Raw genomic sequence first — 25,782 nt, forward strand, 5'->3', positions numbered from 1 at the left:
TGACATGAGAGAAAATTAGGATTCATTCATCAGTCGTATTATATCTCATAGAATGCAAACGAAGGTTATAGTCTTGAACACATCATGTTAAAGAGGCAATTTTTATACTCTGGGGAGTACTAACTACAGCATGTATTATCACTCTCACTCTTTCATTCCAACTTTAGAGAAATATCTGTTTAGTTGGAACAACTTTAAATAACATTACCCATTGTGCTCTCAATGCACAATATTCATTAATTATAAAAACCTGCAAGTCAAAAAGAAAGTTTAGAATGAATCATTATCATGCAGCATATTATCTGTATATGTTGGTAAAATCAAACACATTGTTGAAATGTGCTTTGGCATAGGATTTGCTTAGAATATTTGCTTGCAAAGTTTAATCTATTTACAAATGAAATTTTTCTTATTGCTATAACATGTGTGTGTGTGTTCATATGCCTACACCGTGCCAGGGACATTGAAATTGAAAAGAAATTAGGTTTTTTTTTTTTTTTTCCCCCACAGCCTGAACACAATTGTATGCATACATACACAGATACAATTGTGTGCTAAGAAGATATAAAGCATTATAGAATATACACTAACACCACAGAGAAAACAATAATTGCTACCTGACAAATGGGTAAATGGATCATAAAGAGCGATATCAAATGTAGACCTTTTAAATTGAATAGAACTTAATAGTCAGAGACTAAAATGGAAGGTATAAATTATCGTGAGACATGTTTCTACAATATTTTCTTAGCCTCTTTGCTGAAAACTCCATCTTGTCCTGCTTTACTTTACCCCATATTCCTGCTTGAAAAACAGTCGCATTGCTGGTAAATGACTTAAGCTTAAGAACAAAGACCTAAAGGCATAAGTTATTCATATGGTCAGCTGAATGAGGACATAATGCGTTGGTCTAGGCACACCAGACCTGTGCACTGCATGATACGTCCTCTTAAGAATAAGAGAAAGAGGAACCTCATGGCCCCAAGTGGTTTATGAGGTGTCGTTAGCAGAATATGCATTAGCAAAAGAGAACCGAGGTGCAAACCTAGGCACACGGAGTTGCCACAGATAGGCATGCCATTTGTGGAAGCACAGTGATGATTCTCTAGAATACTATGCTAGAATGCTATGTGTAGATAGCTAACACCAAGTTTCCTCAAATGCTAATGATTGTTAAATTCCTAAAGGTCAGAGTAAAAGCTTAACCATCTACCAGCTATGTGACTTTTAAAATAATAAAAGAACTTATAAAATAATTTTAAAAAGCTATATCCTGCACCTATAGCCCCCTCCTCACTTGACATAATCCCAAAGAGCACAGTAAAAGCAGTGTGGTTTCTTGAGGTGGCGCTCTTGGTCCCTGAGACCTTGAGAACTCAGGTTCTCACCTTTACTTAAGATAAATGTCTCTGTGTCTTGTTTTATGTTAACTTTTTCCTTAAGTTTCACAGCACCCGCTCTTCAGCCCTAGCCTGCTGAGCTGGTCTTGGCAATAAATAAACCAGGGAGAGGTGGAGATTAAATGGTAAATTAAGTAAATTTGATTATGCTGTGAATGATAGTGAATATTCAACTGTTAAGAGTTTTAAAAGAATGGTAGTCTCAACATTTGAGCATTTTCCCTAAGCAAGAACCATTAAAAATGTGTGGAGAGGAGAACACTGCAAGGCATAATTTAGAAAAATTACTCTGGTAAGGATTAGAAAGGTAACTTGAAAGCAGGAAAAAAAAAAAATCAGGGGTATTAGGAGTAGTTAGGAATTTAATACTATGAGAAAGCTGACAAGAGACTGATGACTGACAGGAGCAGTACATGTCACCACACTTACGAATATATAAGATAAATCACTAGAACCAGATCAATTACAAAAGAGGAATAAAAAAGAAATATCAATGATAAACTCAATTCATTGGTGTTTCTTGAATCCATGTTGTATATTTTCTGTACTGGTTGCTTTTCATCATGCATATAAATAAAAATATTAAAATAATTCTTATTAGGACCAGCAGCATATGGCAAAACATTTGAAAAACTCTTCTGGGGCTGCACTTTAGATGCAGGTTGCAGGTAGCAGGATAAAACCAAGGAGTAGGAACACTGAGTCTTATTCTTAGGATTGGTGACTGCAGCAAGATAATAGTAAGTTTATATTTTTCTCTGCTTTGAAGTGATAACTGATCATGAGGTGGGACTTTAAGATTAATTACTCAATATACTCTCTGTATTAGCTCTATGACTTTAGTTAATGGCTTAAGAAGTTGCAATACTTAAATTACTAAGGTCAGTATAGCCTGTGGAAAGTCTTGGTAGATTCCTGATTGCATAAATATATCATTTGCTTTTGTACTTTAGCTTACAATCACCATTATGGCATTTTGTATTTTTTACTTAAAAACATCCTTTAAGATGAACAATGCAAGGTATAAAAACTATTGATATATAGTTAAGACTGAATTCGCATTTATTACAAACATATAATTTTAGAATAATATTCATCAATTTCAACTTCTTCCATGACCAAAGATTTTCAAGGATTCTAGCAACAAAAAAATTCACTGACTTGAGTGTCTGTCTCTCTGTCATAATATACTCTCTATCATAACATACTGTCTCTACATTATAATATACTATCATAATATTCATAATAATGAATATTTCTTTGGATTTTCTTTCATTCTCATATTGTGATATTTTTTATTTTAATATCATGAATAAATTTAAAGTTAAAATAGTATTTATAATGCATTTTTACATTTTAAATTACATTAAAATCAACAAAATAACATTATGTTACTTGTTATGGCTCAGTTTTACTTAAATATCTTTCATAATATATTTTAAAACATAATTTTCCTTCTTCTGCTCCATTTTCCTAAAATCATGACTTCATATTAAGAAAAAGCCATGTTTAGTGAACAAAATAATGATTTTTGTACTTATGAAAATGAGTAAGTAAAAAGCCATGCCATGTGATTTTTTTTTTCCCTTTGCAAAACTCCATTTAAGCAGTTCACTGGGTTTGGAAGCTATCTGGCAATTCATTTTCAGCTCTATCTTGTGCTTAATCAGTGCAGTAAGTATAATAGTGATGATAATATCACAGTCCTGTGCTCAAAAGTCTAGATTAATATCAACATTGAATTGAGTAGTAATATATGCCAGACATTGAACTAGGGGGTAAAAATTTGTATTTTCAAAGAATAAGCCAGTCAGAATGGATATGATGGAAATATTTTTACAGAACATAGTAAAACAAAATTATGTTGTTTATGTTTATTTGATATAACTCTTCTATATATAGTAAAAGAGTATATAGTTTAAAAGATGTGGACTAACTAGTGACATCTGACTTCTGCCCTCATACTCTCATTGATGCATGAGATATACTGGTGGGTTGAGTGGAGATGTTCAGAATGTCCTTAGAAGAAGTGACATTTCTCATTAATGTCACAGGGCATTTGAGCTGCCAATGTAAAAACAGAAAGGCCAGTCTTTAATAGACTTGCTGGTCCAGACAAGAAGTGAATAGAAAACATTTGCAAATGGCCACTGCAGTTTACATTTGAAGGTCTGAGTTCCTTGCCAGAAAGAAAATATTAAGCCATCATCTTTCTTAATGTACAAGAGAACCCTAAAATACCAAGGATTGTATTGTTTAGAGTGACATACCACAGTAAGGAAGTGAATTACACTCTCCTTTATAAAGCTCTCTGAAAATTCTTCCTGATAAAATAAACCATGAAACAGAAATAATAAGTATACCTTTGCTATACAGTAGAAATTGACAAAACACTGTAAATCAACTATAATGGAAAAATTAAAATCTTTATTTTTAAAAAGGAAGTATCTGATGTTACATGCTAAGCATGGATGAACCTTGTATATATTATGCTAAGTGAATATTTATTTGGGGGGGAAAAATAGAGCTTATGTTGATTTAGCACATTGGAAACATTTTAAAATCTTACAATATTACAATAAGACTTACTAGTTCATGAAACATGCATATTTACATCATGATATATTTTCTGAAAAGCAAAAGCAATTTTGATATGCAGGTTTTATCCTTATAAGTAGCTTCATGGACAAATATATACACTGACAATAATTATGAAAGCATGACTCAAACAAACAGATATACAGGCAGACAGAAACAGACAAAACTTTTTTTATAGCTGAGTAGTATTCCATTGTGTATATATACCACATCTTGATCCATTTTGGTTGTTTGGGGAGGGGAAGGGAATGGGATGGACTGGGAGTTTGGGATTAATAGATGCCAACTGCTGCATTTAGAGTGGATAAGCAATGAGATCCTGCCATATAGCATGGGGAACAATATCTAGTCACTTGCAATGGAACATGATGGAGGATGATGTGAGACAAAGAAAAAAAAATATATATATATGACTGGGTCATTTAGCTGTACAGTAGAAATTGCCAGAGCACTGAAAATCAACTATAATGGTAAAAATAAAAATCTTAAAAAAAACCAGGCAAAACTGTTTGATAACAGGTAATATCAGTCAAAAGGGATGATATATTCCAAAGCCTATGACCATATATATGTATGTATGTTGGAGCCCGGGAAGAATCAGTATTACTGGGCCGAGGAGACAGTGGTCAGTGTTTGTTTGCTAGAGTAGATAGAAATTGGAAAGCACAATTTTAAGCAGAAGGGAGTCACAGAGAATGGAACCCTCAAGTCCCCATCATCCCCAAGCTGATGACTAAATTTTATATGCCCAAAAGCTAACTCCAAGAAACTTAGTATAAAATGTCAGCAAGAAGGCTAAGGATTGTGGATTTCATCAGCTGGCAATATAAATTAGAGTTCAGTTGGAGATCCCTTGGTGGCTCTAGTAATGAAACTACTAGTATCCATGAAGATACAGGTTCGATCACTGGCCGTGCTCAGTGGGTTAAGGATCCAGCTTTGCCATGAGCTGTGGTATAGCTCTCAGACACAACTCAGATCCCATGTTGCTGTGGCTGTGGTGTAGGCTGGCAGCTGCAGCTCCAATTTGACGCCTAGCTCAGGAACTTCCATATGCCACAGGTATAGCCCTAAAAAGTAAAAAAAGGAAGAAAGAAATTAGAGTTCAGCCTTGCTCAATTCAGCCTGAGCTCAGGAAGAGACAAATCCTAGAAGTAATGACAAAATTGAGAAGGTCCAGCCATAATATAAAATCTGCATAAAGAGAGTAATCAAAAATCAAGCGAAACGCTGCTGGTAGGAATGTAAAATGGGTGCATCTCCTTTGGAGAACAGTTTGGCACTTCCTTACAAGATTAAAAAAAGCTGCCATATGATCCAGTAATTAAACTTCTAGGTATATACCCAAGGACAAGTTTATGCAAAAACTTATACAAATGTTCATAAATAGAAGTGGAAACAAGCCCAAATTTCAATCAACTGATGAAAGAGTAAATACAATGTAGTATATCCATACAATGGGATATTATTTGATGTTAAAAAAGGAAGTATCTAATGTCACATGCAAAGCATGGATGAATTATATTATGCTAAGTGAAAGAATTTGGGCTCAAAAAATGACATCTTGCATGATTTCATTTTTAGAAAATATACAAAGTAGGCAAATCTATTTTAAAAATGTAGGAGGAGCTCCCATTGTGGTTCAGTGGGTTATGAACCCAACTACTATCCATGAGGATATGGATTTGATCCCTGGCCTCACACAGTGGGTTAAGGATCTGGCGTTGCTGTGAGCTGTGGTGTAGGTTGCAGACATAGCTTGGGTCAGGCACTATTGTGGCTGTGATGTAGGCCAGCAGCTGCATCTCCAGTTCAACCTGTAGCCTGGGAAATTCCATATACCTTATGTGGCCCTAAAAAAAGAAAACAAAAGTGGGATTGTGGCTATCTAAGATTGACAGGTTTGGGGAAATGGACAGTAACTGCTAATGAGTATGGGATTTCTTCTTGAGGTGATGAAAATGTTCTAAAGTTGATTGTGGTAATGATTGCACAACTGAATATATTTAAAAACCATTGACATACACTTGAGATGGGCAAGTTGTATCAATAAAGATATTTCAGTTTGTAAAAATGAGTGAGATATTCATAATTGGTAAATTTTGCTAACTGGTGTATAATTATTTGTACAATTTGAGTCACCCTCCATATTTTTTAACTTTCAAAATAAAGTTAAAATAAATACACAAGGATATTGATTGGGATGGAATTTAAAGTTTAGATTTTTTTTTAGTCTAAGTCTGTTGTGTTTCTACATTTCAGTGTCTTTTAATGTTTCTTGCATTTTTAGTTCAACTTGAATTCTTGAAATTCCAGTGTCATCATATCACATTCACTTGGGATTTTACTCTTGGTCATTCTGGTGTTTGAGTGGTTTAAATCTACATCCCCATGGTGTTTATTAATTTTGTAGAACAGATCACAAAAATAAAATGATCGTACAATTTTAAACTTTGATGAAAAAAGGTCTACTGGTCTAAGAAGGCCACTGAATATCAAGCAGGATTAGAAGAACATCTGTAGGTATCAAAGTAAGATACTTGCTGATGTAAACTGTTGAGAACCAGTGAAATAGACAGAACTTTAAAAGCAACCAGAAAGAAATAGTAATTATATGCAAGGCAACAATGCTAAGAATAATGACTAACTTCTTATTAAAAGTAATAGAATCCACAATGCAATGTAGCAAAAATTTAAACGTCTAAAAGGAAAAAAAAAAAATTAAAACTGTCAGATCAATCTATATTTCTATAGCAAATTAAAATATTTTTGAAAATAAAAGTGAAATAATGATATTTTCAGATTAAAAAGAGCTAAGAAAATTTGTTTCCAACAAACTCACACTATAAGTAAAACTTAAAGGAAGTATTCAGTTTGAAGGGAAATGATAGCACATAGAAATTAAGATCTATGCAAAAGAATAAAAAGAATGTCTGGAAATGGCAACCAGGGCTTAATATAACATATTTTTTATATTTTACTTTTTAATAAATAAATGCTTAAATAATAAATGTTAGCAGTGTATGATGCAGTTTATAATATAGAGAGGAGGAAAATACATGACAAAAATAAAGTTCTACAGGCAAAGGAAATTATATTCCTTTAAGACTATTACATATAATTATAAATATATTGTAGATGATTATAAAATATATAATATTCATTTAATTTACAGTATAGTAGCTTAAGGATGATGTGTATTGGGATATTTTTAAAAATATGCAGTTAACCCAAAAGATGGTAAGAAAGCAGAAACAAGTTAGGAAAACAAACGGGGCAAAAGAAAATGGTAGGCTTGAATCTAAGTATATCATTAATTTTCTTTTATATGAAGGTACGAAACATTCCAATTAAATGTTTAAGATTGTCAGACTGGAAAAAAAAAGCATAAACTAACTCTGAGCTGTTTATATAAGAACTGCATTTTAAATGGAATTACACAGAAAGCCTGAAAAGAAAAGGATGGAAAAAGATAAACTATAAAAACACAACCATAAATGAGTTGGCATGGGTAAGTTTGCATCTGGCAAGTTAAACTTCAAGCAAGTAGTATTATTAAAGATAAAAGGTTATTATGAAACATCAATTAACAAATATAATTGGTCATGCACATAATGCTTGCATAGAAATAAATGAAAACATTGACAAAGGTAAAGAGAGAATTTTTACAATGGAAGATGTTTAATATTCTTCTTTTAGTAAGAATTGGAACAAGGAGACACACAAATTGTAATGATAGAAAATCGAACAATACCATTATCATCTCTATCTTAGATTGCAGAATACTCTACCCTATAACTAAGCAATACACATTCTTTGCAAGTATTGACACAAATTTACCAGAATCGTTTTTAAAATTACAGGGTTTTTTTCCTAAAGCCATTAATACACAATAGCAACAAATCTTGATTGTATTGATAGAGTAAGAACAATATAATATAAACTTTGGGAGAATACAATTTTAATTTTTCAAAAAAAAAAAAAAACCTTTTGTTTTTAGAAAGTACTGAGAGAGCTGAAACTTTCACAAAATAACAACGTATAAATATATTGCTTCCAACTGTAGGAAAAAAGGTCTCCTCCCCCTTAGTTTTGCCAACTCACTTATTCATTAATCTTGAATTCTTATTTTTGCTTCTATTGTTTAATGTATAGTTCTGACTGATGATTTATAGTTATCACATCACTAGGAAATTCTGGCTAAGAAATGGAATATTTGCTGAGGAAATTACACTAAGTATAAATTTAATTACATATCTAGAGTGAATACAATTACCTTATGAAATCAGTGTAAAGAAGGCTGGACATTTTTTAGAATATCTTTCTAATACCTTTTCCATGAACACCACCACCATAGCTATAAGGCCATAATGCAAATTGTAAGGATTTACTGTGGACAAATTACAAAAGGTTTGCATAATGAACATTTAAATATTTGTGATAATCTGGTAAAAATGTCTGTGTTCACTGGAATAGGGAAAAATGGCAGTTCTTAAGTTAATGAATAAACATGATTAATTTGAGACCAGTTCATCTACTGACTCTTCTTTTTTTTTGATTCACACATTGTAGGTGTGAAGATTTTTAAACGAATTGAGTAATAATATAAAAGGCTAAAATCCACATTAAAATACAATCATAACTTTACAAATAAATACCCAAATGCAAATGTCATAATTTGGTATGTTTTTGAAAGAGAAGTAGTTTAAATTTTTTAAAATGGAAATGACCAATATGCACCCAGAGCTTTAAAATTAATCATATCTTTGACTCTGCAAATTTCAATTTCAGTAATTTAGCCTAAATAAAGATAATTTAAAGTACATTAAAAATTATAAAATACAAGGTTGTGTGTGTTTGTGTGTGTGTGCACACGTGTATAAAAGCAGAGTCTAAATAGAACAAATTATGATTTTTTATATGATATAACATGGCATGGCTAATATTGACCTCTTAACAAAATCTAAAAACATGGCATTGAATGACAAAGGCGAAATAAAATGTGTATAAACAATATAAAATCACCAGTGTTAAAAATATAACTAGTAAGTAAGTAGAAGGATGTAAACATTTTAACCTTATATTGATCATAGTTATATTTGATTTTTTAATTAATTTTTAATTTTCTATACCTAATTTTTATAGGTAGCACAAATTACCTTTATTATAATGATAATGATAATTATTGCTATTAACAATAATGATTGTTTGTACTTAAATAATTTTCCTCATCCCTCTCCCTGTGCCCTCCTGAAGAATCTACTACTTCTGTTTGTTTCTTTTTTCTTTTCTTCTTTAGCATTGATGAGTCTTTAAGGGTGGGTTTGATCCTCTGCAAGTTTTGAAGTAGATGAAGAGAATGTTGGAGTATTAGAAATAGTTTAAAAGCACCAAAATCAATGGACGATATCAGGAAAATCACACATATAATTTGCAATAATTTTTTATCACATTCAATATTTTGGGCTGGTTTAACATTTATGTATAGTCTAGGGGAAAAATCATATTTTAAAGAAAACATTTATAGATGTAGTTACAATTCCTAACTCTGTCAGAATTTTTGTAATCTTATTTTTAAATTCTAAATACATGTTTGAAATTATTTATATTAAGAAGGTGGTAATTATTTTGGAGTGAAAGTTGTTCTAAAGTATGTTTGAGGTCCTAGAGCAAAATGGAAGGGTCTTGGTTAAAATGAAGGCTCTTGAATAAAACAAATACAGGAATGAAATCAAATTTAGTGTAACATGTGTCAGGAAAAAGAACTATGTTTTTTTAAGTTTTCTCTGCTCTTTCTATATTTAGTCTCAATCTCTCAGGACCGAAATTAATTAATACTCAATAAAGATCTATTGAGAGAGCAAGTGAATATTAATTTTGAGTGAATATATGATGTCAAATATTTTGAGGAAAAAAATACTAATTCAAAAGCCCAAAGTTCTCAGATTCTAAGAGCTAAATTAGTACACCAAAATAGTTTAAATGTGTTCTAAATAAGGTTTTGATAGATGATTTCATAATTTTGACAAGAAATTCTATCTGGGGAGAATGAAGATGGGCTTTATGTAGGAGGATACATTTGATGTAAGACTTAAAGCAGAGAGAAGACATGAGACAAGAAAAAGGGTTAGACAGTTCCTAGAAAAGAGACTGTGAACATAGTAAGATAGAGGTCAAATATTTGAAAAAGGGAAGATTTCACTTTGCCTAGAGCTAAGGCTACCTAATTATGGGAACACAGAAACATAGGCAGAAATATGCAATATTAAACACTGAATTCTACTTAAGTAAATTTGAGTTCTTTTTCTATATACATTTTGTCCAAGAGATTGATATCACTTAAGAAACAGTGTGCAATATGTTTTTGAGAAATGAAAAATAACTTCAAGTGAAAAGGCTGTTTCACTTGAAGGTGCCATGATGTGGTAATACAGTACTGGCAGTCAGGGGATCCTCAGTAAGAATTAAATGATAACACTGTATTGTAAAAGTAGATTTTTCTAGAACTCAGTATGAAATAATAAGCCTTTGTAGACTATCCAGAGCACCTAAACGAAATGCTTAATAATTTTCACATACGTTCTTAGTTTTAAACAACCAACCTATAAAGAGTATTTTGGGATACAATGTGCCCATAAATCAGAAGCAGCTGCTATATGTACTGCCTTGTAAGTGATGACATTCTAAAACCTTTATAAAGACCATTTATTTAGATTCTTGAAAAACACCATAATATGGTATAAAAATTTATCAAATATCCTTCAGGAAATTTCAGACTTTATTTCTGTCTCTGTACAAATCATATTACCATACACTAAAAGCCTACAAGAAAATTGCCTGTCCAAGTACATTATTTTATATATGCTTGGGGGAAATATCCATATTTAGTGCATAAATCAACATACAAAAAGCTCAAGAGAGAATCTCCCCACTGTTTGATTACTCAGTAGAGTATAAACCAAGCTTCTAACTATATTTGGCAGTTGGTACCTCTGTTTTCCATCATTTTGTTAAACCTATACCAATTGTATCCAGTTGTAACCAAGAGTTTCATAAAGTTAAAATTCCTTTCCATTTTTTTTTTTTTTTTTTTTTTGTCTTTTTGCCATTTCTTGAGCCGTTCCCGCGGCATATGTAGGTTCCCAGGCTAGGGGTCGAATCAGAGCTATAGCCACAGGCCTACACCAGAGCCACAGCAATGCAGGATCCGAGCAGCGTCTGCAACCTACACCACAGCTCACGGCAACGCCGGATCCTTCACCCACTGAGCAAGGCCAGGGATCGAACCCACAACCTTATGATTCCTAGTCGGATTCATTAACCACTGAGCCACAACGGGAACTCCTTTCCATTTTAAAACTCTGATTATACTTTTGATTATCTCAGCTATGGAGTAGTAAAAGTTTTTGAATTAAAACTATGAAAAATTGAGAGCTAATTCTATAAAAAAGATACCTTATCAAATTTAGATGAGGACTATTTATAGGCAGTTCCACAGCACTATGTCAGTTGTCCTCAACAAAGCAAGTATAAATGCATACCTATGAATTAAAATGCAGTGGTCAATTATTTCAAAATTATTTTATGAATACTAATATTTTCCTTAAAATATAATAAATATTATCTTTATAACATTGTCTCTCCATGCAATAAATGTGTTTTAACATCCAGGTACTAAAGTAAAATACTTAAATTCTGCTCAGTTCTCAATAATTATAGATATATGTTCAATCAGTTATTAACCCATAACAGCAATGATTTTTCAACATCTAGATCTAACGTGTAAAAAATAAATTTCATATGAAGTTTTTCTAACAGAATAGTAGGAGCCTTTGCTATGCCTTGGGGGGGGCACTTACTTTTTAAAATCTGATTTGTAGGTGATTTGCTTTGCTTCTTGTTAAATTTATTTTAATACTTCTTTTGAGCAGTATTACTATTCTGCCCCAGTAATTCAGTCACATGTGTCTATGAAAATTACTACATGGCAGTTTTTATGACTTTGTAATCTTCTTGAGTAAGAAACAAATATTTCCCTTATTATAGAAAACATAATTAGTAAACCTCAGATTGAATTATTGTGAAAACAAAAATTACTGTTAATTTCAATATTTCTTACTTTCTTGTATTACAACATCTAAATGATATAAGAAAATATTCTACAGCATTTCCTTATAAAAATATTCTCTTTATTCATTCTCTTGGTCCTCCAGTATATCCTGACAATGAAAGCAAATTGATCATCCCAGACTTGTACTCCACTCACAATGACAAGAGCTTTCAAGGGTACTCATATCCCGTGCTGTGTGTAAAATCAGCTCAGCATGGAATCTGAGGTCTTTCATAGTAGTGGTCTAACCTCATCTCATTAGATTAGCTTTTGTGTATAGGCGTATGGCATGTGAGTGTGTGTTCTTTTATCGTGCCACATGCAATCCCATCTTCTTGAATTTATCCACATGTAATTTTTAATTTTTTTACTAGCATTTACTGCTTACAGACCCAACTTCCTCCATAATGCTAGAAAATATCAGAAAGTTGAAGAAATCTTAATGACAAATTTAATTTAACCTAAAAATAATCTGAGGTTTGGAAAGTTTAATTGATTTATAAATTCTGTGCCATTATTGAAGGGCACAGTCAGAACTAAAACTTGTAAATTGCATATTTGTGTGTGTACATGTAATAAATTTTGCTGCTGCTACTTTGTTCTAAAACTACTTCCTTTAAATGAGACCATAGATTTTATATCCAAGGATGAAACATCCTTCCAACTTTATACAATTTTATATCACCTATAAATTAATATATTTTAACATTTTTTGTGATACCTATCTTCTGAAAAATAAGGGAAAAAGGTTATGAAAAATCTCTTTCCACTGGAAGCTCCTATTCTTTCCTAATCTTGGTGCCTAGTAAATAAAGTAGATCTTTACCTCACACAGGATATTACCAATGCAGTGTGTTTTAGAAGACAGGTTTGAGTTTACCCAGGACCACCAGAGCAAGGCTGTCAAAAGGACAATCTGTATGGTGTTTAAGAAATTAAACTGTCATCATAACTCATGTGTTTGCCCAGGTTCAGGGGTGACAGCTTCACAAGCCTCTGTATTTATATATGAATAATTATGTCAAAAGGAGAGCAGGTTAAGAGAGAATTTACAGACCCTTGAGAGCTTAATAAATGCTAAGGAGTAGCAGAATCACATTTACAATGAACTAAATATGTGGTGGGTGGCATATCTAAGACAAGACCCTATTACAAAACAGAGAAAGTATTTTTTCCAAAAAGTAGTCTTAGTGTTTTATTTCTTTTAAGGTTCCTTTTCATATGAACATTGTTTCAAGGGATAATACAAAAATAGTTTTGACACACTGTTTTGGTTTGAACAACCTCATTAAAAAAATATTGATTGTTATAATGGGTTTTCTATTTTGGGTTCATGATCTAGTTGTCAAATAGACACAAAAAGTTACATTCTATCTTGTCCATGGCAGAAAAGAGGCTAATTTCCCAAGACCAGTGATAAAATATTTTATGAAAAGTAATTCAATAAAAATAGGCACACACTTTTACTATTTTTGACAGACTACAGAATTAAAAATAAGCAAGATGGTGCAAACCATCTAAAGCATAATGTATATTTTTAAATGTCAATACAGTAGTAGTGGTCAATTAAACAATGTGCACTCAATTTTTAGAAGGAACATTTCTGTTTACAGCTAAAAACAAGTGCTTATAGTGGAGCTTTGATTGCCTTAGGATTACAAGTATCTCTTTTTATCTGTATCTATTCTTCTGTATCTGTGAATCTCCAAGGATGGATCCCTTTGTGCAAGGCCCTGTGAACTGAATGTGGCGTTTATATACTGCCTTAGAAAAAGAATCATAAGGCAATTTCAAGTCCTTAGACACAAACATTTGTCAGTTGAACTTGTAATATCCTGATGTTAGTTATTAACTATAGTGTGAAAAGTGATGTTAAATGAGGGGTACTGGAGAGTGCCATATGACTCACCTGAGGAGAAATAAGAGGAAAAAAAGAATCAGCAAGTAAATTGTATGAGTCAACATGAGTATGACCTATGGAACCAGAGGAGAGAGGTATCAAAAGAAAAGGAAATAATAGGTTTCCAAAAAAGGAAAAGTATACCCTCACATACAGAAAATGAAGAATTAGGCCAAGATTTTTGCAATTTCACAGATAAATGCATGTCTGATTTAATAGCAATAAGCATGGCTTTTGTGATATTGGCTACTTTTCTTGTTTTCATTTTTGGTTGATTCTGTCTTATTTGCCTGATGTTGCCAGTGAGTCAAATACTGTTTATACCATTAAAGGCACTTCTAGTGTCTTGTGCCAAGAATAAAAAAAATAAATATATGATCTATGAGTGCTGTGAGTATTAGTAATTACTTACCTTGTTTTATGCTCAGACTTTAGAAACTACCAGACTTTAGAAACTATCTCAGTATACACTGGGCATAAATTGGGGATAGTTCACAGTGAACAAAAAAATTATTTTATGTTTGGAATAGAATGAATGAGATTGGTCAGGAGAGGGTAGATAAAAAGAAAATTCTGGCCATCAGAAAGATCCTTTCACCTATTTCAAGACCCAGAAGAAGAGAGGGTAATAAATCTGTTTCCTCAAAACTGGATACAAGAAGGGAGTAACATCTTCCTTGTTGCCATTTGCTCTCAACCACTAATGAGCAACTTTTCACTTGGTCTACTAAAACAAAATGAAATCTAAAGGTAGTGTCTTCTTTCTGTTTCCTTTTTCTTTTCTTCCTCATTCTGCTTCAAACCCTTTGTTCTAGATTTCAGGCAGGAAGTAGTTCAGTTTGACTGATTAAGAAACGAAAGCATCTAGAAGTATTAGAATATATTTGTTTTTCATACATAGCATATTATTCTTAATTCTCACACATTATTCATCATCAAAGACCAATATATTTTAGCAAATTTTAGTATATTACAGTTGCATTTTTCTTTGCCTCATATAACACATTATTATTTATCTATGTCTTTAAATTTCAAAGAAAGTTTGCTTAATCTTTTAGATTCACACACACATAACACTAAATTATATCTAGCTGACTAATTAATAGCTAAGTCCACATATTAGTTACTTTATTTTGAGGCTTAATATGGGTACTGACCTAATCTAGCTACCTGAATGAATCACATTCCTGACACTGTTCTACCAAAAGAATTTGCATTATCATGCCTTCTGCATATTGTTCATTAGTCACATGTTTTAAAATCTTCATTAGAAATAAGGAGAGTTGCTGTAAAAAATAATTATCACTGGATTTATCATATAAAGATTCTTACCTTGCCTACATATTGTGTGTCTGTACCTGTATACTCTTCCAACAAGAAGAACTGATTCCACATCCAGCCACGCTTGGTACGGTGTAGGATTTTACCCTCATCTTGTGTCAGACTCACTATCCTTTCATTTGGTAAATTACTGTTAGTTTTTTCTTGAAATGGGATAGCATCAATTGCATGAAACATATAGGTCCAGATGAATAGTGGTAGGCAATGATAAGTCCTCATTATCTGCAGCTTCAGCAGGAAATCAAATTCTATGTACTGTCTGTTTCCCTGAAAAGTATTGGAAGAAAAGTGGTTTTTTAGATTATGTTTCATCTTCATATAACCTATAAATTGTATAAACTTTTCTGAATGTTATTTAAATGTTATAAATAATATATTATAAATACATTATATTTCCATGTTACAACAGGGAACTCTCATTAAAAACTTATATATCATACATATTAGTAGGGAAACGTATATAACACAAATAAATTAAACAGGAATTTAAGAGCTAATTTTACGACCACTGCATTACAGCATATAAATGTATTTTTTTAATTTAAAATATAAAGTATTTTAATACCAAGTAAGCTCTGTAATACACCAAAGATCATATTGAGTGTTCCTAAATTCCTCGTCTAATAAAAGATGATATTTACATAGTAATATAGATATATTTTAAAGAACAATTTTTATATAATAGTTGTAGTTCATAATAAGTTAGCATTCTGCTATCATACAAATTCTTAAGTTAGTGTTTTCATCATCAATATCATCATCATCTAACCTGGTTGCTCCCAATATAGCCATTTGCATATATTTATCCATAGATGACATAATGGAGAATGTTAATTGCAGAGTAGAGAATGGATGCCTGCTATGGTACAGAGCTATTGGCTTGTCCAGCTACATGTACCCAAATTTCCATACCTTTTTTTTTTAATGTTCTTACTTAACAAAACACACCTCTGTGGCCACAAATCCACACACTACTCCATAATGAGAGAAATCAATGTAATGTCATTTTTTTTTTTCTGAAATTTTGAGTGATGATAGTTATTCTTAATGAGAGGAACTTTCACATGCTGAGGTATGATGACGTCATTCTGGCTTGTCCATGATTTAACTTAAATTTAATGCTAACTAAAAGTCTATCCATGGCCTGTTGAACATGCTGCACATTTGCTTTAACCATTTAAGAAAAGAATGCATTTAAAAACCAAAATGGAGTAACTCTGCCCCAGTCATCCAAAATGGATCTGGGTGGCCATCATAGACATGGTTTTAGACACATTCTTGTACCACTGAGAACTTGAATTTCTTGAACTATATCTGACTCAAGGGCACCACCAGCCACTAGGCATTCTCAAAACAACATCTGATAGAAGCTGCAACATTATGGTCTCAAGGTCTCCCCTTGTAACTACATAACCACTTTGGAACCAACTAATCCTTATTTAACTAGCATCCCTACTTCTTGCCAGCTCCAATCCTAATTCCTGACAGTTAATGTAATTTTTTTTTTTTTTTTGTCTTTTTGCCATTTCTTGGGCCGCTCCCGCAGCACATGGAGGTTCCCAGACTAGGGGTCTAATCGGAGGTGTAGCCGCTGGCCTCCGCCAGAGCCACAGCAACGCGGGATCCGAGGCGCATCTGCAACCTACACCACAGCTCATGGCAACGCCAGATCGTTAACCTGCTAAGCAAGGCCAGGGATTGAACCCACAACCTTATGGTTCCTAGTCAGATTCATTAACCACCGCACCATGACGGGAACTCCAAGTTAATGTAATTTTTTAAAGCATAAAGGTTTTTGCCTTAATAATCTTCCCCCATTTTGTAGTCTGGTGGAACACAATTCAAATTCTTGAATCTTTGTGTCCCAGGCTATAATCCTCAGTTTGGCTCAAATAAAACTTTTTATTCTAATTATGAATTATTTATTGATTTTTTCCATTGACATTCTTATTATAGATTGCTATTATTTTCGGCAATTTTATGTGGCTTTAGATTAATCCTGTAAACTACTGGAAATTGGTCAATTTAAGCACAACTGATGTAGAATTCTGAAATAAATGTCAGAACAGTGCAATATCAAGTAATGGTAACAAAAAGAGTAAAAGTACTAGCTAATGGCCATTAGTTCAGAATACGCCCTGCATTTTATTGATCAGTGCTTGTGCAGTAGAAAATGTGCAGGCAGAAATTCTCAAGAATAACTGTTTTGATAAAATACTACAGATTCCTTAGCTGACCACACTGGGTACCCTGGTTTCTTCCCATGGGGAAATTTTTCTTTTGGCCACCATCCTTGCAGATTGCTCTTGCAAAAGAAATCGAAGAGCAATCTTCATTTCCTGTGGTCTGCTCTATGGTTTCCACTTTAGGTAGAATACAAGCTTTTGAGAAGAAAAGTCCAGTCCTATTAGATGGATCCAGAGACTTAGGCAGAGGCTAGGATCCCAAAGGCTTCTATAAGCTATAGTAAGAAATTTGCTGTCATTTCCAGTGCATTGGAAAGCAGTTGGAAGACTTTAACATGCCATGTTTAGAAAAGATCAACCCTTATATAGAGTGAAAAACAGGCTTAGAGGATAGGAAAGGATTTGGTTAGAGGGGAGATCAGTTAAGTCTATCAATCCAGTCCAGAAAGCGATGACGATGGTGGTTTGAAGTGGACACCAACACTCTACTCAGGTTTCCTTTGATTCTTTAATGTGGACACATACACACACACACACACACTACATGCACTACAATTTTTGTGTGTTTTTCTTCTAATGACCTGCACCTGCAACTCTCTTTGGAGGACTTCCCTTGGCTACAGGAGCCATTTTGCCTACAGGCACAGGGAGCCTCAAGTGCTTCCACATTTATAATTTTCTCCACAGAATCCCTGAGCCTTTGCTTAACAGGTGCAGAAGTATTTACACTAACATGCTATTTACATCCCAAAGCTCCCCTAAAGAATCATGCTGATGCTAGAACTTAGACTGAAATTACACCCTAACTTGGATTCTTTTTCCTATCCTGCTTTCCCATTCCTCCCTCACTTCCTGACCTGGAAGCAATCTGTTAACCAATCATTTGCATCCAAATCCCTGCCTCAGGGTTGTTTCTGGGGAACCAGACCTAACAACTGGGTAAGACTTGCATATTCATATTCAGAAAAGAAAATACTACCTACTCATGTATTGGTTATAAAGGATTAAAAGAGAAATAAAATATAATTCCTACATTATTAGTTTGTGAACTGGGTAGATGATTGAGCCATTTTTGAGTGCCAGTTTCATCAGGGGAAAGGACAATCTATTAGAAAATTATTCTTGGTCAAAATAAAGAGATTTTATTTTATTTTTATTTATTTATTTATTTTTGCTTTATAGGGCCGCACTCACAACATATGGAGGTTCCCAGGCTAGGGGTCTAATTGGAGCTATAGCCGCTGGCCTACACCACAGCCACAGCAATGCTAGATCCAAGCTGCATCTGCAGCCTACACCACAGCTCACAGCAATGCCGGATCCTTAACCCACTGAGCAAGACCAGGGATAGAACCTGTAACCTCATGGTTCCCAGTTGGATTCGTTAACCACTGAGCCATGACGGGAACTCCCAAAATAAAGATATTTTAATGCTGCTACTACTAACGGCATTTCAGCATAATTAGTAACAGGAAGCAAAGTGATTCACTGATCTACTAATTTCATATAATTCATATATTTATGACAAACTTTTAAAGTATATTCTTCTGTAATCCCTTATATCAGTCATATTATTTTAAGGAAACTGAGGCAAAAGAGGTTAAATGACTGTACAAATTTATATAAACAGCTACAGAAAGACTGAAAGTTAAATCCAGGCACTCCCTTGTACTTGGGCTGTACTGCTCCAGAAATAGCCTGTGAACATCTGTGATGCTGGCAACCAACATTTATTCTAACTTGCTTTCTGTGTTTTAGGCAATTGGCTGAGTCTTTTTTTTTTTTTTTAAACAATGTTTCTTTAACTCTCCTTGCAACAATATTACAAGGAAAGCATGACCAAATTATAGAGAAGGGTAAACTGAGTCTTGGCCTGTTGAACAAACTTGCTGATATCGCAAAATGGTAGGCACCTTTGGGAAAGTGGAAGGCATCCAGGATTTGAATTCTGTGGGACTGAAATCAATGGACCTTATATTCATTGTACTGCTGTTAAGTAATATTGCTTCATATGTGCCCAGCTGAAAGCCTTCTTCATGTGTCTTAAGTGCTTGCCCAAATCAAGGTCTTTGCTTTACTCACATTCAGACCTTGAATAGTCTTGCTTGACTCACCCATAGCCAACTCCTTCTCATTATTCAGTTTCTACATCATATTCTGCTTTCTTGCAAAGTCTTCTGTAACAACCTTTTCAAAGAGCTTACCCAACTTCAGTCTCTAATGATTTCTTTCTTAACATCGATTTATTTCCTTCATATAATTTACAGTGATTTTAATTATCTTTTTCATTTAGCGCATTATATGTTTATTGATTGTTTCCTTTAGTTATAATGTAACTTGTATGATTGTGGGATATTTTGCAAATCACTGTATCTTGCATGAAACAGCTGTTGACATGTAATACATACTTAATATATATTTGCAAATTTATTTGATTGGTTTGATTCATGCCTAAAATGGATAAAAGCCTGGGATCACATACGAGACTGACAATATTCCACTGTATAAACAAGCTAATAGAGATATGTAAAGGGTTTAACTGGGAGGAAATGTGCCTTTTAAAAGAGTCCTGGTGAATTTTTCCTAAAAAATGAAATTCAGTCTGCAATGAACTAAGAAAGATGTTTATGAAAATTTGCATAACATGGGATTAAGTATGAACTTTACAAAGTGATTGGTATAAATTATAGAGTGTTTGTTTGAACAGTAAACCCCTTTTATTAAAAATTTTTATTTTTCTCATAATTCTAGGCATAATTCTTTCACTTTTAGGAAAAATTAATGTATCCTCCTGTGCCTAATTTAACATCTGTACATTCCTTAGCTCTTAGACAAAAATGCACATTCTAAAAGGTTTTGTTACATTTGTTTTTAAAGTTAGCAAGCTCTTATCCCATAGGGTTTATTAAAATTCTTCATATCCTTTATTCATTCAGTAGCAACAAGCTGATTACTAAATTTTCTATGCTTAATTACCTCTATCGCCCTTAAGCACTCTGCATTTTAATCACATTTTTTGTTGATAAATAAATACTATTAGATGCATTATGAAGTACAATATTTTAAGTTTGGTTTAATTGTGACTTTGTAATCAGGGAATTCACTTGAATCTTGTTAACTTTAAAAACTGAAAATTGTTTTGTTATCATTCCCTTGTTCTTTTAATTATATTTCAATTGCACTTGAGAAAAATGGCTGCTGGCTATTTGTAAGCAAAAAAAAAAAAAAAAAAAAAAAAAAAAAAGTCCATTACTGTAATTAAGTAGGATGTTCAGCATATAAAATCTGCATCCAAAATTAAAGTATATCGTTTTTTCTTATACCTATGGTTTAAACTCAGATAAAGTATTTTAATAATTCCAATCATGTTTTTTGGGCAGTTTCTCAGATGAAATGTACATATAAAACAAGTGTATATGACTGATTTTAGTATCTTATTTTAAGATTTATAATCAACAAAGCACCTCTGGACATCTTAATGTATTTATCTTAAAAAAAAACAACTGAGCTATAGTCATTTATTTTAAATCCTTTTCTAGATGAGATATATAAGATGTGGAGAGGTGAAGAAAATTGTTTCTGATGACCCAGTTATTTTGTGGTTTTGGCAAAAGGCATACATATCTTGTTTGATTCCTTGGCCAGCAATCTTTCCAATACTTTATTGTATTTTTAATATGAGTTGGTAAGACAAATCTGACAGTTCAGTTAGGTAAATGACATGTATATAAAGAAACAGTCCTGTGACTATGAATAGACACCAAAATTATGTCTTACATAATCAAGGAACTATTTGGGGATATGTGTTTTAACATATCTATTTTTCATAGAAATTGATAATTCTTGCATTTATTACATAAATATATGTGTGTATATATAATTGATCATATGTATTTAATATATATATAAGCTCTCTAAAATATTTTTTAAAAAATTCTACATCCAATTATTGTCATATTTAGTTAAAAATGATTTCATTTTTCTTATTAAAAAATTAATGGAAGAAATATGAGCTTCCAGATTTGTATAAGCAATCCTTAATACCACTACTAAACTAAGCTTTAAAAAATTAGGTTTAGGTCATCTCTAGAACACTGGTAGTTTAAACTAGTATCATAAAAGAAGCCCTTCAACAGGTTTTGCCAATATCCTATCAAAATAACAATAATAATATAAATAATAGAATATAAATATATATAGAATATATAAAAATTTACATAAATACATGAAAACTTATTCATAGAACCTGAGAAAAATAATCACTATCTATAGCAAGAGTGGAGCTAGATTAAAAAAATAAAAGTTCTCTATGATTTATGGAAAAAACATCAACTTTCAAACAAAAGGAGGTAGAAAAGCAAGTTTTTTCACAATATTAGTCCTCCAATGAGGATCAAGGGGATCAAATCTTACATATGATCCTGGATTACCAGGATTCTCCTTTGTAGTTGGCCAAGATACTATTATATCAATTTAATAAAGGCATCCCCTATAACATAACAGGACAAAGATAAAAAGGTACAAATTAGTGTACATTATTTCAGATATATTCTAATTTGGAGATATGCCTTATAAGTGAATAATTTTAGTCAGAGTCAGAGATGGAAAATCTGTTAGGAGAGAGCTATGGCCACAACTTGTTGAAGAATGTTAGCTAACAAAGTATTATTGGCGTATGGGAAAAGTAGAATTTGATACTATCACAGAAAATGGGGGCTTTTTAGTCAAAGTGTTCTTAGACACTGGAAACCAGAAAAAAGAGTTTCAAGTTGGTGTGGAAAAATGATAAAAATGCAAGATGAGATTAGATTACAATAAAGCTGTGGGAGATCACACAATCTCCTCAGCATAAGCACACGCAGTAGTAACACTTTCATCTGGGGGAAAAAGACAAAAAACAAAGCACGAAAAAGGACTTATGGAGATGTAGGAAATCAGATGAATAGAGAGCTTTCGGTAAGAAAAAATAATTAAGTAGTATAGCGTTCCCAGTCTCAACACTTCTCACAAGAGAACTTCCCTTTAGTCAAATGAAAAAAGGAGGAAAAAAAATTTATACAGGATGAGTCCATATCATTAATATATAAAAAATATTCTTAAAACTTGTAAAAACAGTGGAGTTATATTTATGTAATAAGAACAAATGAATTACAAATGTGTGTATTTATTGTCTAAACAAAGTTGATGAATCATGTCATATGCATATGTTCTAGGCACTGGCAATACAGCAATGAATTAAAGTACTTTTACCTGTAGAGATGGTAACAGAAGATAAAAACTAAAGTGGCAGATAGTGCTAAGTGTTATAAAAAATATAAAGCAAAAATAATTTGAAAACTTACTATAAACTTACAGTTATCTGGGTAGCATGGATTTGGCAAAAGAATAGATCATAGATTGAATAGAATAGACAGTACAGAATTGATCCAAGCAAATGTAGTTAACTGTTATTTGATAAAAGGACAAAGGCAATTCAGTGGAGAAAGGATAGATTTCTCAGCAAACTGTGCTGCAATAGTTGGACATCCACATGCAAAACCTTTTTAAAAAATATATCTCCATACAAACCTTATGCTTTTCGCAAAAATTAACTCAAAATGTGTCATAGACACAAACATAAAATGTAAATTACAAAATTTCTGGAAGAAAACACAGGAGAAAATCTTGGTAAACAGGTTTGTCAATGAGTTTTATATATGTGAAAAGTACATTTTATGAAAGAAAACAGCGATAAGAGATTTTACTAAAATGAAAAATGTCTGCCTTGTGAAAGTGCTATTAGGAAAATGGAAAGACAAGGCACTGACAGGAAAAATTTATGTGCAAGACATATATCTGATAAAGAATTTATATATAAAATATACAGAGAACATTTAAAATTCAATAATAAAAATATAAGCAGCCTAATTTTAAAAAATGTTCTAAAAGTCTGAAAAGATGACACCTTACCAGAGAATATACCAAGGTCAATAAGCATACCCCACAAAGCCTTTTAAAATCAGTTGGCATTAGGGAACTGCACATTGAAACTGAAGCAACAAACGTTTACTGCAAAACTATTACAACAGCTAAAATCCACAAAATCACCCTATCAAATGCTGCTATGTTTGTGGAGGAACAGGAACTCTCCTTTATTGCTGGTAGGAATGCACTATGGAACAGCTGCATTGGAAGACTATCTGAAAGTTTTTTATAAAGCTAAACATAGTTTTATTGCATAGTCTAGGAATCATGTTCCTAGGTATATAATTATTTGATTGAAAAGTGATGTTCACACTCACATAAAAAATCATATTACTGTGTATATAAACTTTATTCATAATCTCTAAAAACTATGCAAAAAAGATACCCTTCAAAGGTTGTACATGAAGCCCTGATAGCAGTTGGGTTTTCCTTTTTTTTTCTCTAATGCAAATGCTTAATTGTCCATCTGAAATAAACACTTTACCAGCCACAGGACTAGATAAAAAGCAGATGTTCCTTCCCTTCCTTTGAGGTTCCTTTGTTTTAGCAATCCTGGTTGATTTAGATAACTGACCATTTGAGTTGCTTATTTGTCTCTTCCTGCACTTTAAATTCCTGCTCTTATCTTTTAAATTTACCAATAAAGAGTGAGAAAACCTAGGTCTCAGGCTCAACCTCAAAAAAGAAAAAAACAGAACCCCAGACTCATGGGCTCAGTAACACACTCTCTCTCTCTCTTTCTCTCTCTACCCGCCCCCCTCCCTACTACCTATTTCCTTCTCCCAGGACCTAGATGTGCTACCAGGTGTGCTCTGTGCTTTACAGAAGTTGTGAGTAATAAACTTTTGGGTTTTTTTCAAAGTTTTCTGACAGTTATTGCTTAGGGTGTTTTGCAATCATAGTAAGAAACACAGGGCTGGTTCAGCCAAAACATTAGTTATCAGTAGGTTTAGACTGGAACAAAATGTAGGTCAATGGATGAACAAATTGTGGTTATCTATATAATATTATTCAGAGATAAAAAAAAAATGAGCTTTCAATTCTTAAAAAAATGAGGAAACTAAAATCATAGCTCTAAGTAAAAAATTCCAGCCTGAAAAAGCTACATACTGAATGATTAAAACTATATGACATTCTGTCATGTGCTTGTTGGCCATCTGTATCTCTTCCTTGGAGAAATGTCTGTTCAGGTCTGTTGCCCATTTTTCAATTGGATTGTTGGCTTTTTTGCTGTTGAGTTCTATAAGTTGTTTGTATTTTTAGAGATTAAGCCATTGTCCGTTGCATTATTTGAAACTATTTTCTCCCATTCTGTAAGTTGTCTTTTTGTTTTCTTTTTGGTTTCCCTTGCTGTGCAAAAGCTTGTCAGTTTGATTAGGTCCCATTTTTATTTTATTAGGTTTATTTTATTTTATTTATATATTTTAAATTTTATTTTATTTATTTATTTTTTCACCCATCTTTCCCAAATAAATCTTGCATAACCATAGTGTAATTTTTCAAGTCAGCAAGTTAACTTTAATATAATATTATTAACTAATTATACACTTTATTCAAATGTCATCAATTGTCCCACTAATATTCTTTTGTCTTGTCTGAAGTATAATCCAGTATTCCACATCACATTTATTTATTTAGTTAGTTAATTTGTTTTTGTCTTTTTTTAGGGCCACACCCACGCCATATGGAAGTTCCAAGACTAGGGGTCTAATCGGAGCTGTTGCTGACAAGCCACAGCAATGCCAGATCTGAGCTGCATCTGTGACCTACACCACAGCTCATGGCAACTCTGGATCCTCAACCCACTGAGCAAGGCTAGGGATAGAACCCACAATCTCATGATTCCTAGTTGGATTCATTTCTGCTGTGCCAAGAGGGGAACTCCCCATTGGTTTATTTTTGCTTTTATTTCTGTTGCTTTGGGAGACTGACCTGAGAAAACATTTGTAAGGTTGATGTCAGAGAATGTTTTGCCTATGTTCTCTTCTAGAAGTTTGATGGTGTCTTGTCTTATATTAAATACTATATGATATCACTTATATCTGGAATCTAATATATGGCACAAATGAACCTTTCCACAGAAAAGAAAATCATGGACTTGGAGAATAGACTTGTGGTTGCCAAGGGGGAGTGGGAGGGAGTTGGATAGATTGGGAGCTTGGGGTTAATAGATGCAGACTATTGCTCTTGGAATGGATTAGCAATGCGATGCTGCTGTGTAGCACTGGCAACTATATCTGGTCACTTATGATGGAGCATGATAAAGTGAGAAAAAAAGAATGT

At 32.8% G+C, this 25,782-nt stretch overlaps 1 protein-coding gene across 1 annotated transcript in view; it reads right to left on the reverse strand.

The window, feature by feature from the left end:
• CDH9 (cadherin 9) overlaps positions 1–25,782 on the reverse strand; it is a 137,788-nt gene that overhangs the window by 77,827 nt on the left and 34,179 nt on the right. Inside the window, exon 2 of the mRNA XM_021076628.1 lies at positions 15,341–15,616. Within this exon, the coding sequence (XP_020932287.1) occupies positions 15,341–15,568 (228 nt within the window). The 5' untranslated portion in view covers positions 15,569–15,616. The remainder of the gene's footprint in view (positions 1–15,340; positions 15,617–25,782) is intronic.

This window comes from Sus scrofa, chromosome 16, assembly GCF_000003025.6.
Source record: "Sus scrofa isolate TJ Tabasco breed Duroc chromosome 16, Sscrofa11.1, whole genome shotgun sequence".
Lineage (NCBI taxonomy): Eukaryota > Metazoa > Chordata > Mammalia > Artiodactyla > Suidae > Sus > Sus scrofa.